The 19,066-nt window shown below is 46.2% G+C and overlaps 1 protein-coding gene and 1 long non-coding RNA gene across 2 annotated transcripts in view; one reads left to right on the top strand and one right to left on the bottom strand.

The window, feature by feature from the left end:
* The first annotated feature begins 11,623 nt into the window (after positions 1-11,623).
* Positions 11,624-13,070, top strand: tcf21 (transcription factor 21). The gene is made up of 2 exons (XM_003971657.3): positions 11,624-12,202; positions 12,678-13,070. The coding sequence occupies exons 1-2, from the start codon at positions 11,786-11,788 to the stop codon at positions 12,765-12,767; spliced, it is 507 nt and encodes a 168-aa protein (XP_003971706.1). The 5' UTR covers positions 11,624-11,785; the 3' UTR covers positions 12,768-13,070.
* An 862-nt stretch (positions 13,071-13,932) lies between these two features.
* The window catches only part of LOC115253058 (uncharacterized), a 6,092-nt gene continuing 958 nt past the window's right edge, over positions 13,933-19,066 (bottom strand). Inside the window, exon 2 of the long non-coding RNA XR_003891385.1 lies at positions 13,933-14,460. This is a non-coding gene — a long non-coding RNA (uncharacterized lncRNA). The remainder of the gene's footprint in view (positions 14,461-19,066) is intronic.

Genomic DNA, 19,066 nt, shown 5'->3' on the forward strand with positions numbered 1-19,066 from the left:
TGTTTATGTTGGACGTACATCACAAAGCCTGTTTCAAAAGGACTCAGAGGGCAGCGTCAAAGCTTTTGAGAGTCTTTGCGGCCGTGTTGTAAAACTGGACTCAGCGCAGGTTTGATGGGTTTGTGGGAAGATTTCCGAAGGATTTACTCATTGATGTAAAACGTATAAGTCTGGTCGGTTCCAAGAGAGAGAGAAAAATGACATAAGTAGGAGGAAAAGTTTGAGTCACACAGTCGTGAGTGGGAGCGGCTGCACTTCTGCAGGGATGCATGCAGGCGCATGCTGCAGGTTTTCTGTAAGAAACAGAGATGGATCGTGTGTGAGTTTGCAGTGCAGAGGGAATCCAGCGCTCTGGCAGTGCTGCTCCGGGGTCTCCCAGTGTAAACAGAGACGTGGGAACAACCAGGCCTGTTTATATCAGCTCCATTCTGACTGGGACCAGTCAGACAGACATGGAGGGTACAGCATAGACCTATGGGGGTGTGTGTGTGTGCGTGTGTGTGTGTGCGTGTGTGTGTGTGTGTGTGTGCGTGTGTGTGTGTGTGCTGAAATTCATACTAACAGATATGGGCTTACATGGAATTCCACAATATGTGAATGATTGTTGAGATGCTTAAATTTCAAGGCCTAATATACTAATATTATCTAAATTATTTACTGCCATAACGTAATTTAGACATTTCATAACGTATAAAAAAACCCTCAAGCAATATTTCATCAGCCACAGAGGTCCTGTTTAGACTAGTTTTTGGAAATGATGACATTGTGATGAGCGTTGTCTTCAGCAGCTCTAAAGAACACCTGTTCCTTTGTTCCAAAAATGTGACATCATTCTGAGCAAACTGGGTCAGCATGAAATCCCAGATATCCCTCCAAAGGAGAGCGAACTTGAGAATTAATGTTAATCTTTATGCAGAAACACAGCCCTGATTGTTTATTCATCAACATTTGACCATCCTTTTGACACTTTGGGGGCATTACTGCCTCTTTAACTTGCAAAGCACACAAGGAAGTCACGCATATTTTGAGTTAAGTGGGGATTTTTGCTGTAGTAATGATGACGAAAAGTCAGATTGGGCTGTTAAAATTGAGTGGTTTTCCCCTGAAAGACAGAGTAGCTAACAGTTAAAATTCTATGCATCTGGATGCACAAAGGTTCTTGTGTATGTTTGTGCAGCACCTCAGATGGACAGCCGCTGTTTGGCAAGAGGAGTTGCTCTAAGCCTCGTGGAGTGGATCCTTCCTCTCTCCTAAAACAGAGCGCTCCGAAAAACAAACTCCCGTAAGAGGCATCTGAACAGCAAGCAAATGCACGCATCACTCCTTCAATTACGCAGCTCGCTGCCCTCTGAGATAACGCGAGAGCTTGCAATCAGGGCGGCGTCAATGCATCAACGTCAACAGTGCTGAAGGGATTCGCCGTTCTAAAACTGCGGCATTCTGCTGCTCCTTGCACCTTATTTACAAAAATCTTATTTTTCACGTTTCAGATGCGAAATGACTGATTTGCGGCTTCTCTAAACAAAAAACAAACTACTGTACATTTATTCCTCTAAGAAATGAGTGGTGCTATTTTTACTCCTCTTTTCAGTGTTTTTTTTTTTGCAGCGCTGCTGTCTGTCACGTGTCTGAAGGGCCAAAGCTACAGTCAAGGTTTCAGCCAGATTTTCAGTCGAAAAGCTCTTAAACCTTGCACAGGTCTGAATGTGGAGGAAGGGGGGGGGGGGGCGTGAGGTGTTGACATAGAAGGATGTTTGGGGTGGCGTTTGTGGGAGCGAGTCGGGGTGAAGGTGCGGAATGATGATAGGAAGGAGGGATGTGTGATAAGAGGGCCTTGTGTTTCAGCAGATTTTGGGAGTTGGTGCGATGCGACCCTTCTTCCTATTGATCTGCTTTAGCTCGCGCTTGTTTCTGCAGGGTGATAAAACAAAGCAATCTGGATCTCCCACTCACATCCAGGCAACACGCACACAAACTCACACACTCGTTCTGATATCTAAATTAATGGTCTCCTTGGGGAGTCATCCAAAGGCCACGGGCGTTTGGGAGAAAAGATTCTTGGAAAAAGGCTTCATCACCAGAACATTCGCTCATTAGTAACCCCATCTTAGCCATTCAGAGCGAGAGAAGAAGAGCTACGCCGAGGAATACACGGACAAGGTCACAGACTTATCATGTTGAACGGGCTTTTACTTTACAGTCTCTCCAAATGATGATGAAACTGTTCGTTGGGGGAAGTTGGGAACAAGCTTGGAAGCAGGCAAGAAGGGGTGATGAGGTAAAAACAGTCTAAAAACAAGACCTAACAAAAGAGGAAGATCTCAGAAGTTAGCCTCCCTCCGTCTCACTTCTCTTCAGGAAGTCATTAAAGAGTAAACCAATAAAGCTCTGTCAGATATATCGCGTCCCGCAGATATAAAATACCGGCCTCCCATTTTCATCAGACGTGGAGATCAGTGCTTTAAAGGCCTGCAGTATCCTCCTCACAGAGTTCAGAGAGTTTACCCTCATCTTGTTGGGTTTTCAGACAAAATGACTTTACTGGACATAACTCCCATAAAAGCAGGGCATCATGGGTAATACCAAGATTTTAAATGTGGGAATTCTGGTCTGAAGACTTCAACATTGCTGCCGAACTTTGAGCCAAAAGAAGAATTAATTTGAGCTGGAAAATGTCTCAACAGTAGATTTCTCTGAAGTTTCCTCCTTTTTTAAACACAAACACCACTAGAGAGCATGTGAGCAGGAAAAAGCTGATATTGTCTGTTTTTGCTCATGTGCTCTGGGTCCATCACGCAGCAATTTACAAAAGAATCGAACAGGGAAAAAAAGGGAATGCTTTTGAGATTCGCTACAGATGTTAATGACAGATGATTCATTCGTATTCATTCACGGACATGATTTGGCGCAGGCGTGCAGGAATTGTGAAGATTGGAAAATCCTTCTGATCAAACCTAATGAGTTGAACAGACCCAGATCAGAAACACGGCAGGAGTTTGGTGCCGATTTACTCTCAGGACACAAAGTTTGTTGCGATATTTTCTGGCATATGACAGCTGCTATTATTGTATTTTGGTTTATATTATGTGCTCAAAGTTCCCTTTAAAGAAAAAAACCTGATGATAATCCCTTTTTCTTGTTGCTGAACCTCCTGCTGGAGCCTCCTGTGTCAGCTGATAAAAGTGGGTTTATCAGAACTGCCAGCGTTTCACTATGATGCAATGGATTTTATTATTTTAGTGATCTCTAAACAAATTTGAGGTAAATGTTTGCCTCTTGAGCTGTAAATGGAACACCAACCTACAGTCTGGTGCTTTCCAAACATGCAAGCGATGCTGACGTGTGTGTGAAGCCCATCAAACTGCATTTAAAAGGATGATTCACCCTTAAACCTACAGAGACTCATCGCTTGTCTTCAGCTCTCCTCCGCTTGATGGAGAGCTCTTTAAAGGCCTTTCAGAGCTTTCCGAGGTCCTCCTGCCCCACCAACACCACAGAGCTGCATCCAGACACGAGTAAGAGCTAAAAGAGCCGATCACATCGAGATATCAGCTGGTACATAACGATTTGTATGCAGGACGACCTTGTGACCTTTAAGAGATAGATAGATAGATAGATAGATAGATAGATAGATAGATAGATAGATAGATAGATAGATAGATAGATAGATAGATAGATAGATAGATAGATAGATAGATAGATAGATAGATAGATAGATAGATAGATAGATAGATAGATAGATAGATAGAACAATAAAATGTGATGGAAGGACGGGAAAGGAGGGATTAGACAAGGCTAATCCAAACAGTGTGTCAGGTTATTTTTACGACTGTCCCGTCAGCCATTATCCGCCCGCTCTGTTATGGTTAAGGATAAATACAGACCCGGGCAGCACCAGGGAGGGGCGGCCTCGTGCACGTTGGCCCGTGCGCCCGCGTCGTAAAGTGCAGAATCCCGTCCGCGTCCCTCCCTCCTCCAGCGGCGGGGGCGAGGGGGGGGGGGGGGGGGGGGCAATGATGATAACCACAGCAGCTCATTCCATTTCACCAGACGTCCTCTCCTCCGTCCTAATGGACACGGAGCGGGAGTTTTATCTCCTTGCGCAATAATAATAATAAAACTCCTGAGGCCGCCCGCTCAGGAGACCGTCTGAGCTGAATAAATATCCGAGCATTGATGGAAACGTTGAGAGGGGGATCATGTGAAATATTTGAGCAAGGCTTCTTTTTTCTCTTTTGATAAGTGAAGCTAGGGGCAGAGGGAGGGGTGTGTGTGTGTGTGTGTGTGTGTGTGTGTGTGTGTGTAGGGGGGGGCAGTGGGAAACAGTAGACAACTTAACATAGCTACATGATATCATACTATCTGGCGCGGGACGCTCATCTGTAAACTCTCCAAACACCTGTGTTTAAGGCGTGGGGTGAAGATTAACGACGGGTTTAAACTCTGACATGCTGAGAAATTGTACGTTTCACCAGTGTGTGTGTGTGTGTGTGTGTGCACGTGAGCCTACGAATGTTCAAAAGATGTAGTGCTCTGCGTGTTTAAAAGCCCCTGACACTATTTTTATCATTCGGTGCTTATTTTAACACAAGTTTCTACAGTTTACACTCACCTGCTGCCTCCAAACAAGCCCACAACTGTGTGTTTAACTGAAGCGTGTGTGTATGTGTGTGTCTGCTTGTGTGTGTGTGAGTGTGTGTGCAGAGGTGATGGAGGGTTTGGTCCGGAAAGTTTATTATCTTTAATTAGTAACCAAGGGAAACGATAGATAAGGACCACCATCTCACTGAAGGATTCTAAAGAACAGAGTGTAGAAAAAACAGGCTGACAGTCTGTTCTTCTCCAGAACTTGTGCTCTAATAAGATGATTTTTAAAAGTCATTTTATTATAAACAAGTGCTTCATTATTTTCCACTTTCTTTGGCCGACTGAGGCACAAGCAGGGCATCATTTAGTTGATCATTTAGTCTCACTGCCTCGTCTTTGTGAGCTGCCTCAACATCTCCAACCTCAAAACTCAAACATCTCCTCTTGTGACATCATCGTCATCATCAGTCTTCCTCTCCTGTGTATTAAAGAGAATTTTGGGAGCTCAAAAGTCAGACGGTTTGTTTTGGTGATCAACTTCCTGTTGGGTCTAGGTGTCTCTCTCTCTTAGCAGAACTGGAACCATCAGAGAGGATTGTGACTAAAATTACAAATAATAAATAAGGCAAAAGGTCAAATTATGGTCTAAACTGAGTAAGATGGGGAGGATCTTTAAAATAGGGAGATACAGTACGACAAAATATGTTTAGAGAGAACAATAATGTGATAATGTACTTAATGGAGACCTGAGCCAACATCTGCTCGCAATTAAAGGTGTGATGTGGCTGTGTCTGTCTGTTAGCTACAGAGAAGGTTGGATTACACTCGCAAAGAGATACAAGCAATCGCTAAATCACACACACACACACACACACACACACACACACACACACACACACAAAACTTTAAGCCTCAAGAGACCTCTCTGAACCCTCCGTCCAGGAAGCAGACAAGTTTGTGTGTTTGTGTGTGTGTGTGTGTGTGTGTGTGTGTGCGTGTGTGTGTGTGCGCACGCACGTGCTTGTGAGTGTGCGTGTGCTTTTATCGCAAGTCCCATCTCACCTCTTCGTCATCTCCTGCTCTGTTAGCCTCCGGTAGCATTATGCCACCGTCTCCTGGGAGGACTCGTGCAAAACACAGATTAAGCGGAAATAAGATGCGAGATGGTGCTAAACTCAGCTACAAGCTGCTATCACACGCACACGCACACACACACACACACACTCACACACAAACACAGACCTGATTTAATTTTCTCTCTTTGTTTTAATTTCCCAGTGTAACATTTTTCTTCTCTCCGGTCCTGCTTTTCTGTCATAAACACGTTTTTTTTCATGTTTACACGGGAAGAGTGCAGGAGATTTGTTGTTGTATACTCCATGGCTCCGCGGGTGTACCCGGTGTTAGTGTGCAGGGGTGTATGTAAGAGATCGTACGCATAAGTCAAATGTGCAATGTTTGTACAAGATTCCTCCCAGTAAGCCAGCTCTGCTCATCAGGGGGGTGAGGCCCGGGGGAGGGGGGGGGGTATCTCACATAGGAGACTTGATTCTGGGCTCGTCTGGGGCGGCGGTTCCCTTCTGGATCTAAAGGGAGGAAGGGGATGTGCGTAATGTGTTCACCCAGGAAGGCGGAGGGCTTCCTGCCGTTGGGACAGTGGAGGTTTCTCCGACTATCAGCAGCTCTGCACGGTTTATCCAGAGATATCAGCAGGTTATGTGGGTGTATCTGACTTGAGCCTGGAGTTTGTTAACGTTGACACGCACAGCCATACCGCCCCAACCCCACCCCCCCCACAGGCATGTTCAGAGAAATACATAAATGTAACAAAATGTAACAAAAACACACACTCTGTTGAGCTCGGTGTGTGTAGCCAGGGCCTTCAGGGACTTCTCCTATCTCCCTTCCTGGGGTCTGATAATTCCCTCCCCCTACACCCGGAGCTACAGTAATTACCACCTAGCGCCATGAAAAGTCACAGATAATCCGTCTGTATCAATGGTCTTTTTGTGGGCCTGTGAGAGGCTGAGATATGACAGGGTGAGATCACTTCATCTGGTCAGAGGGGGGGAAAACCTGCACCATCGGGATACAACGAACCCTGAGAACTGCTGGAATTTGTGCACCTTGTCCTTAAAATCTGACCAAAAACATTCCACATATATAAATATACATGTGCGCCCCCCCCCTTCCCCAGCCCCCCAAAAATGAGGAGGAGGATCAAAGTGCTGGCCCTGAAGCAGCCAATGGGAGAGCAGCAGTGTTTATCGTCCTTCTCATCATCTGGCCGCGCTCCTGATGAATCAGGTGTGAAGGACACCAGCAACGGTGCTGCTGCTAAGTAGGTGCGTGAGACGCTAATTCTGACATTCTCTGCTCTCATGTGGGATTAGACTCATGGATTCTTCCACGCACAATAATATAGGCCCCAAGAGGCCACCTAATAGTTCATCGTAAGCTTTTTTTCTATTATCTTTTATCCTTTTGGTGCTGATTGTTTTTATTTTTCCTTTCGAGCTGGTGTAGAAGCTCTTCCTGGATCTGATTATTGGGATCATTTCCCCCAGTTGCCCAGCGCGAACACTCCGGGGAGGATTCCAGCCCGGGTCTTTCTCCCTCCAGTTTCCTCCCGCTGTCCAAAGGCTTCATTGAAAAGATTGATGGCTGACTTTAACTTGTCCCCTGGTGTGTGAGTGTGTGCGTGTGTTTGTGTGTGCGTGTGTTTGTGTGCGTGTGTGTGTGTGTGTTTGTGTGTGGGACCTGTGATGGAGTGGTGACCACAAGATGGATGGATGGATGTAGGGATGGAGGAATGGATGGATGGATGGGTGGATGGATGGATGTAGGGATGGGTGGATGGGTGGATGGGTGGATGGGTGGATGGATGTAGGGATGTAGGGATGGATGGATGGATGGATGGATGGATGGATGGATGGATGGATGGATGGATGGATGGATGGACATCAAGTAATTGTAACCATCAGCTCAGAGTTTCATTCTGAGAGGGGTTTTGGCTAATGGTTGCTTGTTTTTGCTTGAGAGTTTTGACTATTTGTTTTGGCTCTGTGGAGCTGAGACGGCGTCCAATAACAGAGAGCAGAGTCGGGACAGTGGGGGTGGGTGGGGGGGGGGGGGGGGTGTCCTGGTGAAGAAGAGGGGGAGGGGGAGATTAAGGATTTAGTAGGGTGCTTGGAGTTCTGGTCTGTTGAAAGATCAAACCCCACACACACACACACACACACACACACACACACACACACACACACGCACACACACACACCACCACCTCACTGGTACCACAGTGTCAGATAATAAAACTGAGCAGTCGCTCTTCTGTTTATAAAGCGCAGCCTCGATTGCGGTGACAGAGACCAGACCTTTGACTCGGAGGCTCCTCGCCATCCTGCACTGCCCAGCGCAGCGCGGTACTGTAGTCACACACACGCTCACACGCAACGCAAACACACTCCAAATGCAGCTGCATCGCGTCTCGCTTACTTCCGACAAGCCACTTTGGGCACCTAGCCAAGTCAAGTTCAACCCAGCAAAGCTTAAATAAAACTCACACACACCGTGTATGTGTGTGTGTGTGTGTGTGTGTCTTTGGAATGCGACAACAGCACATTTCCCGGTGTTTTGAGCCTATAGCTAGTTTAGTCAGTTGAGGGGTGGTGGGTCTCATGGTAAACTGGAGAGAGCAGTATTTCACAAAAATGACTACAACTTAGTCAAACTGACATGAATCGAATGTGTTTATTCATGTAAAGCAGAGATTTTCTATGGCAGCTGTGAGTCTGACAGCTTTAAAGACCCCCCCCCCCCCCCCCCCCCCCAAAACAGAGGCATGCCCACGCAGCTATTAGCCATTTGTGCGGAATGTCTCTCTTCACGTTTTGTTTTTTTCTCACTCTTCCACCAGGAGAGATCTGATGTCATCATTTATAACCAAGCTGTGATGTCTAGAGCTGCTGTTGAGTCACCACTTCCACACACTGTTCATCTATCTATCTATCTATCTATCTATCTATCTATCTATCTATCTATCTATCTATCTATCTATCTATCTATCTATCTATCTATCCATCCATCCATCCATCCATCCATCCATCCATCCATCCATCCATCCATCCATCCATCAGGCTCAGTCTCAGTCTCAGGCTCAGGCTCAGGCTCAGTCTCAGTCTCAGTCTCAGGCTCAGGCTCAGGCTCAGGCTCAGTCTCAGGCTCAGGCTCAGGCTCAGGCTCAGGCTCAGGCTCAGGCTCAGGCTCAGGCTCAGGCTCAGTCTCAGTCTCAGTCTCAGGCTCAGGCTCAGGCTCAGGCTCAGGCTCAGGCTCAGGCTCAGGCTCAGGCTCAGGCTCAGGCTCAGGCTCAGGCTCAGGCTCAGGCTCAGGCTCAGGCTCAGGCTCAGTCTCAGGCTCAGGCTCAGGCTCAGGCTCAGGCTCAGGCTCAGGCTCAGGCCCAGTCTCAGGCTCAGGCTCAGGCTCAGGCTCAGGCTCAGGCTCAGGCTCAGGCCCAGTCTCAGGCTCAGGCTCAGGCTCAGGCTCAGGCTCAGGCTCAGGCTCAGGCTCAGGCTCAGGCTCGCTGTGATCCACAGCTCCGTCCCTGGAACCGTGAGGACGAGGCTTCCAGGTCGTTAACCCCCGCTGTGGCAGGGTATCAGTCTCCGTGCTGGCCTCCTCCCGGATGTTCCTGTCACTGAATATCAAAGGACTCTGCTCTTTTCCATGAAATATGACAATATTTCCACTCCCCTAAATATCTTCATAACTCTTTATGATGGCCCGGTTTGTCCTCCACATCCTTCTGTCCTGCTTTTCTCCCCTCCCGGCTGTATGTTTGCACTCTCCACAACCTCTCCTTTAGTTCTCCCTCTTTGATTTGTCTTCTACTTTTACAGACTGGGTAGGAAAAGAGTGTTGGTTTCTGTGCGTGTGTGTGTGTGTGTGTGTGTTTCTGTGCAAGTGTGTGTGTGTGTTCGGGGGAGTACGGCTGTGATAAGGGACACAGAGCTGGAGTGCTCAGACGTAGATGGATGATGTTTTTCTCACCCCGGCCCTCGCTGCCAGATTGCGGCTCCTCATTCTGGTCCTGACATCCAGCAACCTCATTTTCTTTGAATAGATGCAGGAAAATCAAATGTTTGGTCAAGAAATAAAACAATATTTTGGTTCCTCGTCCGCTGCCTTTCTTTCACATGCCCTGTTCTGTTTTTCAGCCGAGGATTTATGGAGGAATGTGAAATTCAGCATCTGAATTTAGCTTGAAATCACTTTTATCTGCGTTATTTATTGTGTAGACAGGAGGAAGCGACCACACAGGACGCCGCAGCCCTGTGGTGTTTATCATAAATGCTCTTCATCCTGGCCAGAATCAATGTTTTGTTATTGGTGTTTGACACGCCGAGGCTAGCGTGGACCTGAGAGGTGTTTGTGCCTGTGACAGAGAGAGAAATGATAATGACCCCGGGCATCAGGTGTCCCCCTCAGTGGCCCTGCCAGCAGCATCTGGAACCCGTCCCCACCCGGTGACATCACACAACCATCCTGACCTCTGACCCTGAACTGGCTAATTAGCAGCTTGTCCCTCCAAAACTGCCTGAGTTCCGCTCCCCTCCCCTCCCCTCCCTCCCACCCCCCCTTCACCTGTTGCACCACATCACTGCAGAAACACACACTCGTTCTTTCGGGATGAATTTACACACCAGGGCGACATTTTGATGGTTTTATTGGCGCCCAAGGAAGCGGGAAATAACGCTGCACCGTCTCCTGGGCTATTTTAGTCCATCTCCTACTCCCTGACTCTCTCCGGTGGATCCATGTATGTCAGATCATCAATCTCACAGACTCTATTATTACTTTTCCACAAAGTGCTTTGATTTCCAGCCCACCCAGGAGATTAGGTCCCCTTCTTCCTTTCCATTCTTTCCTTCCATCTCCGCACCTATCTGCTCTCCGTGTTTTGCTCTTTCCCCTGTGCTGAAGATAACGTCTTCTCCTCACATACCTTCGCCTTCTACAGTGCGCCGCTCACTGTTTCCGCTCCGATCTGCACTATGGGCAGTTTGCTTCTCGTTAATTCTGCTGGATTAAAGCCTCTCTAAGTGCACGGTGGTGGCGGAAGCAGTGAGGTCAAGGGTCAACTCTCGAGAGACACCCCTCTCTCATCCCTGCATGTGCTTCAGCTGTGTGAGCAAGAGTTGACTAGTTCACACACACACACACACACACACACACACACACACACACACACACACACACACACACACACACACACACACACACACACACACACACACACACACTAAACCAGGAGGGAAACCTGCACATCTTGCATCCTCCCTCTGCTGGACTGATCAGACCAGGAGGACCTGTTAGATCCTCCTGGAGCAGCCAGACGTTTCCAGCAGCTCCACCGGCCGCTCGGTTGTTTGGACTCGGCTCCGTGTGGACCAGTGCACGTGTGTGGAATGATGTGGAAGGCCAAACAGGGGATTGTGGGTGCCAGATATCCATTACATCAGAGGGGACCGAGGCGCCAGTTTGCCATTTGAGATGTGGACAATCCCCCCCCCCCCACCCCCCCAATCCCCAAACACACACACACACACATACACGCACTTTATCCTGTTAACTGTTAAGATGGTAGTTAAGTACACCCTGTGTGTTCTGAGCTGACATTTCATTATTGTAAGTATAAGCGAATAATATTGCTTAATTGTAAGAATAATGGTTGATTTTATAAAAGTAGATCTAAGAAGCTGCTGGTGTCGGGCTGATAAACTTTTTATTTATATATTAAAGTTTATTGGGTTTCAGTTTTTTTAAAAACAGTTCTTTCCTAAATAGATCATTGGTGAATATTGTGCATTTTCGCAGTGTTTTCACCAATATAAAGTGTGGTTTTCTCCTCTTCCTTCCTCCCTCTGAAGGCCCTCCACGGGCCCTTGTGGTCCTGGATCTCAGTGAGAACCTGCACTAGACCAGTGTCTCCTCCCAGCATGAGGTAACGCCTCTCAGTGGACATATAAACTCAGCTCCACTCTCCTCCATTCATGCAGTTAGCAGCTCATGAACGCATCACTTAGACCTCTGTGTGTTTATGCTTTTGTGTGTGAGTGTGTGAGTGTGTGTGCGTCCAGCGTGTTCAGCCTGTACTGCTCACATGTTCTGAGGCCGCTGCTGTAGGAGACAGCTCACCATGTCCACCGGCTCCCTCAGCGACGTGGACGACGAGCTCCTGGACGGCATCCTGAAGTTCGGCTCCTCCGGCAAAGACTCCAACGAGAGCACGGAGGAGAGCTCCAACTGCGAGGGCGCCAACGACGCGCCGGGAAAGAAGCGCAAGACTGCGTCGCGGAAAACTGCCGCGAAGGGCGTGGCGCAGCAGGAGGGCAAACACGTGCAAAGGAACGCGGCCAACGCCCGGGAGAGAGCCAGGATGCGCGTCCTGTCCAAAGCCTTCTCCCGCCTCAAGACCACTCTGCCCTGGGTACCACCGGACACCAAGCTCTCCAAACTGGACACGCTGCGCCTGGCGTCCAGCTACATCGCGCACCTCCGGCAGATCCTGGCCAACGACAAGTACGAGAACGGATTTATCCACCCGGTGAACCTGGTAAGACCGAAAATGTAGCGTTATTGTGAAGGAATTTCAAGTGAAAAGTGATGAATCGGCAATTTTGTTTGACGCAGAGAGTTTCTATTTATTGCCAGCATTTGTAATATTGAGATTTATTAACATTTAACAACTTGTTCATGCGTAAAAGAGGAAGGTTTGCAAGGCAGGTGCAACAGGCACTGTGACCGCCCGTTTAATAAAGAAATTAAATAACAGTATAACCTGTGTTAGCGTATAATAATACACAATTTCGATTACTATTAATAATTTGGTTAGTGTAATATGCATATTAAAATAGACAAAAGGAAAAGCACAATTCATTTATTTTCAAAGGTGATAGATTTTTAAAATATATATATATGTATTATTATACTCAGCACCAAACGACATCATTGTTTCAGAATCTGAATGCTGAAGATAGTTTTTCTTTCCTTTCTGAAGTTTTTCCTGACTGTCCGTGTTTCCTCCGCAGACGTGGCCGTTCATGGTTGCGGGCAAACCAGAGAACGATCTGAAAGAGATGCTGAACACAACGAGGCTGTGCGGAACCACGGCGTCCTGACGAAGCCCGCCGGGCCTCCTTTATAAGGAAAAAACCAAAACTTTCTTAAGAAAACCATTCCTTTAAAATGCGCCTCATCTCCCGCAGACTGTTGACGAAAGACGAAGAGGAGATTCCGTCTCTGTGAGAAATATTATTTAAATCCACCCCGTCCCGCCTCGCTGTCTTTGCTGGTCCAAAGATTCTGTCATGTTGTTGTTTTCATACTCTGCAGATGCATTTTTAGGCTTGCGTCGGTGCGCACGGGGACTCCGATTTGTACAGATTTTACATACGCAAATATATATTTGTATCACTTTTCCAGCCTGTGTGACTGAGTCTTTAGTCTTTGTTTCCGTGTGTGGGCTCGGTGTGACCCGGTGACCCCTGGAATCACCGCGCTCCTTCAGAGCAGCAGAACCCGAGCAGATAAACTCTGTTGTTTCAGACAGATAAAGATGGACGCGGTTGTCACACAATCAGGCCTCGGCCAAGATTATCTGGCACACTTCGGGGCTTTAAACAAAACAATTTGCACAGATTTCCGAGACGGATGACCGACTTTAGAATAAAGCGCGTCTCTGACGGCTGAGATTAATATTAATCCAAGGCCCGCAGGTGTGCGCAGATTTCTCAGCCAATCAGAAGCGCTGATCTCTTCGCTGGTGTCGAACTGGCAGAAAACCTGCTTTAATCCCGCCCAGACAAGTTGTTTTAATTCTCTCGGGTTGTGACCGCTGTGTTTACACCATGCGGACAGTTATTTATGCAGTCTGACACACACCTCGCTCCTCTCTCTCTCTCTTTATTGGCCTGAAAGGAAAGGCTGGTGTTGCTGCAGAAATGTCTCCACCTTGCCCCCCCCCACCCCCCCCCCCCCCCCCCCCCCCCCCCCGGCCTTTTGTCTCTATTATTTCTCCCCACGAACATTAAAAAACCTGAACATTTCCAAAAACGTCATTCGAAGGTTAAACAAAATCTGTTAAAAGTTGTCAAAAACAGTTTAAAATTCACAAACTGTTTAAAATTGAACTGAAATGTTGAATTTATTCCAGTATTTATACGAAATTTAAACATAAATGTTAAAAACTAAAGAAAATTAAAAGGTAGATCATAAAAATAATAAAACGATATGATACGAATAATTGAATATATACTTCATATATCTATATGCTTATATGTATACTTTTAATACTATATTTACACCATTAAATATCTTATTTAGTAAAAAGTGACATTTGATCATAAAGGTAACACAGGGACGCGTAACTCCAACTTAATTAGTTGTTAAAACGAATATTTTGTTGACTTTTTATTCGGGCTGGCTTTAAACCTTAAAATGTTATCATCATTATTTTTGCTAAAAATGGTGTTATCATCGTTGCCATGGCAACACTTTGTTCTGATCATAAGGGGCATTTTTGAGTGACGGGTAGGGGGCGGGGCCTAAGGAGCAGCAGAGATGGAGTGAGGTGGCAATAAAAGAGTCCCACCGCCGTCCCTCCCGGGACCCTCACCTAATACATCAGCCTTGGTGTGGCAGGGGCCTCACCGCCACCTCAAAGGGACCACCGGGGAGAAAATAAACTTGGCCGCCTCTCTTCGCGGGGCCAGCTGCAGATGCAGAGGAGGCAGGGAGGGTGTCTCCGTGGAAGGCTGGGGCCGGGATTCCCATGCTCACTAATTGTTTTGTTGGACGGCTGCCCAAACTGCGCTGTGAAAAACGGAGGAGAGGGAAAGAAGTCACACATGTTCCGGCTGATCTCACCGTGTTCAACCCCCCCTCGCCTCGCACATCATCTTCTGCACGGCCTGAACACGCATCAGAGTGTTGTCAACAGTTTATGCTAAACATTCCTGCATCTCTCTGCCTGCATTTAGAGCATAAATTGCAGTCGAAGCTTATGGAGGAAGGTATACACTTACTTTGGCCTGTTTGTGTCACTTAAACCTGGTTTTTCTAAAAAGCACACACTCGTTAATTCTCGAGACTCCTGTCTCATCCTTGCTTCAGCTGTGTGAGACACACACACACACACACACACACACGCACACACACACACACACACACACACACACACACACACACACACACACACACACACACACACACACACACCTCATCAAAAACATTACATCTTGTTCCAGTGTCTCGTACATGTCTCTCAGTCTCCCCCTACAGATCAAATGGCAACATGACACCTGTTCAATGTAGCAATACTGACATCTACTGGAGATAAAATTGGGAATTATTTAATTAAAACATTATTTTTTTTCGTTAAAAATCCAAACTGCGTTAAATGTAAATTTAATTTGAATCATTCAGCACTTCGACAGTATTAATTAATATTACAGTATTAATTTATTCGAAAATAAAAGCTTAAAAGTTGTCAATGCAGAGACGTCACGTTTGCAGCTTATCATAAACATCTTACCTCTACATTAAAATATACAGAAACAGCAATTAAGTGTTCTGTGAATTAATCCTGCAAGTCATCCATGTGGTGCATTCACTGAACACAGCTGAGGACAAGAGATTTGACAGGGCCTTCAGACTTATCTCTAATTAAGCTGCTGCATAATTTCTTTTATTATTTTTTTTTTAAAGTGAGCTGTTTTTCCATTTAAAACACCACATTTTTGTATTGAGTCCGATCTTCACTTCATTATGGAACTTAAAACTTCTGCCAATGGTTATCAGACGACCTGCTTTCGTTTTAACCGAATAAAAGTGCATTAGAGCCATTGAATGAATCGATTATTTAAAATTCAATATTATTCAATCCAAGCAAAAAAGTGAATAAACACAGGTGGTTTTGGAAATATCTAATTAGTTTTTGTGTTGGGAAAAGATGGGGAAAAAAAGATGGAGAGAGAGAAGAGAAAAGCTAATTACATCTATTGACCACACGAGGGCAGCATAGCAACGCTGGTAACGTAATCCGTTAAAGCGCTGCAGGGTTTTCCCTTTATTTTAAAGGGAAACATAATGAGACGATTTCTGAACATGGTATGTATAACTTCTAAAACATTGTCTATTTAATTACTGAAAACAATAACTATAAATAAAGCATGAATAGGACAGTAAATTCAAGTTGTAGCTTACTGAGATGAAGTGAAGTTGTTGAATCTGTCGCAGATTTAAATAGGAACTGAGCACAGACCTCCAAGCAGCTTATTTCCTTCCATATTGTGACTTGCACCAGTAGCATAGCTGTACAGAGGCATGAGCTCTTGACCTTTAAAAGATCAAATGTCAAGGTCTGGAACATCATGAAAATCTTCATAAAGTTCACTATTTCCTGAAAATTTAATTATGATCAGTAAATGACTTTTCAAGTAATTTTGCCCACAAACCCAGAGATAAACGCTGGCTGTCACATAATCGCCTCGGCGGAGGCAATTACATCAATGTGTTGTTGTGTACTTAAAGGAAAATCTCACCATATTCTAACAGGAGGTGGGGAACAGCTGCTGGCAGTGTCACTGTGGATCAGATGGCATGAGAGGCTGGCGCTGCAGCCACCAGCACGGGGGAGATGCCACAGATATCTGAGGCCTGCCCTGATCTCCTCCCTGCTGATTATTGCCGTTCTAGCACCTCTGGCCTTCACGTCATTGCAGGAGCAGTAAATTATCTGCCTATATCTTTGCCATTCTTCTTGTCTCAGGCCAAAAAAAGTTCTGAGGTTCACTTGTGTTTGTTGGGAATGTAAAAAGATGATTTTCTAAAGAGCTGATCAGATTTTGACAAATGTTTTTTACAAGACTCCTAAAATTGAAGCAGCAGCACACCAAGGCTCATCACACTCCTCCTGTGCATCACTAGTAAGAGCAAAATTAAGATGGAAGATGCTGTGCAGGCCCTGATGTTCTAGCTGGCAAACACAGATTTATGGAGCCTGACGTCCTCCCCATCCAGCAGACTGTAAAGGAATTTCACCGGACCCAGAGGTTGTGTTACATTGCAGCAATCACAGCCGTGAACACACGAGGCGCCGCAGAAAAACGTCCATTAAATGCAATTTTATTTGCAGCTTTGGTCCCAGAAAGGTGGCATTGGCAGGTTTCCCCTCAGCCTTGAACCGCTGAAGCGCCTAAAAACGCAGAGCTGCAATTGGATGGTTTAGGGCTTAAGGAGTGCTGATAGGCCGCTGCAATTTGGGATCAGGGAGCATGCAGAGGTCAAAGGAGCTCTCTCTCTCTCACACACACACACACACACACACACACACACACACACACACACACACACACACACACACACACTGATTCTGTAAGAGCAATGTTAGCAGAAGGAAGGGGTGAGTGGCTAAATGATGTTTTCCCAGGTGGCCACAATTGCGTGCTGGAGTGTTCCCTGGCCGCCCGCTCCGCTCCGCGTGTGCGCCTGAATGATCCCCGTGTTGATTTTAGAGGATTCGGGTCCATTACAATTAGAAAGACCTGAATCAAGTCAGACTGCCGCAGCTCACCGCAGACGGCTGAACGGTCAGCCGAGTGGACCTGAAGCTTTTCCTTGTTATTCCCACTTAAGGTAAGACTGTGCAGACAACTGGGCAGCTTCCTGCGTTTATCTAACAAGTGTCCATTCATCCAGGAGTCAGGACGAGGATGGGTCACTGCAGAGGGGCGCACAACACAAGAGTTACTGTTGAGTCACGGAGCTGATGAAAACTGAGGCTAATCCTCAGTGTGTGTGTGTGTGTGTGTGTGTGGGTGGGGGGACTCAAAATGGATCCAGGTAACTGGGTATTATTTGATTTAAGTGATTAAAACACCTGTTTTAATTGAGTCTCTTTCTGTGTGTTAATGCATGGGTGTGTGTGTGTGTATGTGTGTGTGTGTGTGTGTGTGTGTGGCCCCAAAGAACACGTGTTTCATTACAGGCTGAAATTGCTCACAGCTGACTCTGTTTATTTAATCTTAATTAAGTCTGGACCTCACTCGGAAATTTGGCTCTGAAAGGATCCTCAATTAATTCCAAACCTCATCAGACGTGAAAGAACGTGCAACAGCACCGCTGGGGGGGTTATGTGTGTGTGTGTGTGTGTGTGTGTGTGGGGGGGGGGGGGGGGTACCTGGGCACAGCGAGTACACATGGGCCCAATTATAATCCAGGAATTCTGCAACGGATAAAAATTCCTCTAATCTGGGGTCTTCCTCAAGTTGGTGTGAAGGAAATTTAGGGGCTCCCTGTTTTAAGTGGGTCCAGATCCGCCCAGCCTCCTGACACCGGTGCTGCTGGGAGAGGTGTGTTTTTGTAGGGTTATTTTGTTGGAATGGGCCGCAATTTTGCTTAAAAGTGACTTCATTTGGGGGTCTGCTGACAGAAGGTCTGGAGTTATAGAAAGCAGATGGATGGGATAAAAGAATCATATATTTATTAGTTTATTTATTTTTATAGTGTTTTTCTGTCCACTGTAGCAGATAAAATATATATTTTCCCACATAAGCTTATCTAGCATTTTATGCTATATACTTTTTAGAGACCTTCTTTTCCCTAATAATAGCATAATGATTAAAAGATTTATTGAATGCTCTATTACACTTCTAACAAAGGAACAAACAATCAGTTAATAGTAATGATATCACCATAGCAACAGGTATTTTATGCCTATTATATTTCTGTCGTGTTTTAAAACCATGCTAATGCTACATTTTCTGGATTTGGTTCACTTTGGTTTAGAGATTTGAATGTAATTTGATTATGGGGCTGCTGCCACCCATGTAGGTGGGGTCAGAGGTCACTTTTGTGTGTCCTGTTGTACAGCTGCATGAACAGTTTCCCTCAGCTAACAACTGAGCTACCAGCCTAAGTTTCTGCTCCTGCAAAAACCTGCGATGAAAGACACAAACGTCGCTCCTGAATTAAGGAGCCTGTAGGTGAGGAGTTAAGTTAAGGACTTTCCAAAGCTTTCCATGATTTCCTAACGGGGGTTCGGGAGGGGGATCGCCATCACTCCTCTCCATCCCACTCTCAAGATGCCATTTGTCCACCTTGGAACTCTGATGCCCTTCCGGAAAGCCGCGTATCAGCTTTCCCCCCAGCTCCCTCCACCATACATTTTTAATGGAGACACTCGTGCGCTGGACAAATGATTTTTATTTTTGACCGGGGAGGGCTGGATACAGTTACAGAGGCCCGGTGGGCGAGGGAGCGTGAGCGGTGACAAACACCCCCCCCAGCAGAGCAAACTTTAGTAGGAAACACACAAAACTACCCTGTTGGACTCCTCTAAAATGGTGGATTTACTCAGCGCTCAAACTGTGATGGGCCGACGTCCAGGATGATGAGAGAGGTTCATTAAAGACGGATT

Source organism: Takifugu rubripes, chromosome 16, assembly GCF_901000725.2.
Source record: "Takifugu rubripes chromosome 16, fTakRub1.2, whole genome shotgun sequence".
NCBI classification, from domain to species: Eukaryota; Metazoa; Chordata; class Actinopteri; order Tetraodontiformes; family Tetraodontidae; genus Takifugu; species Takifugu rubripes.

Coding starts and splice junctions, on each gene's coding strand:
- tcf21 (XM_003971657.3), top strand. CDS start 11,786: ATGTCCACCGGCTCCCTCAGCGACGTGGACGACGAGCTCCTGGACGGC. Junction 12,203..12,677: donor TTATCCACCCGGTGAACCTG/GTAAGACCGAAA, acceptor TTTCCTCCGCAG/ACGTGGCCGTTCATGGTTGC.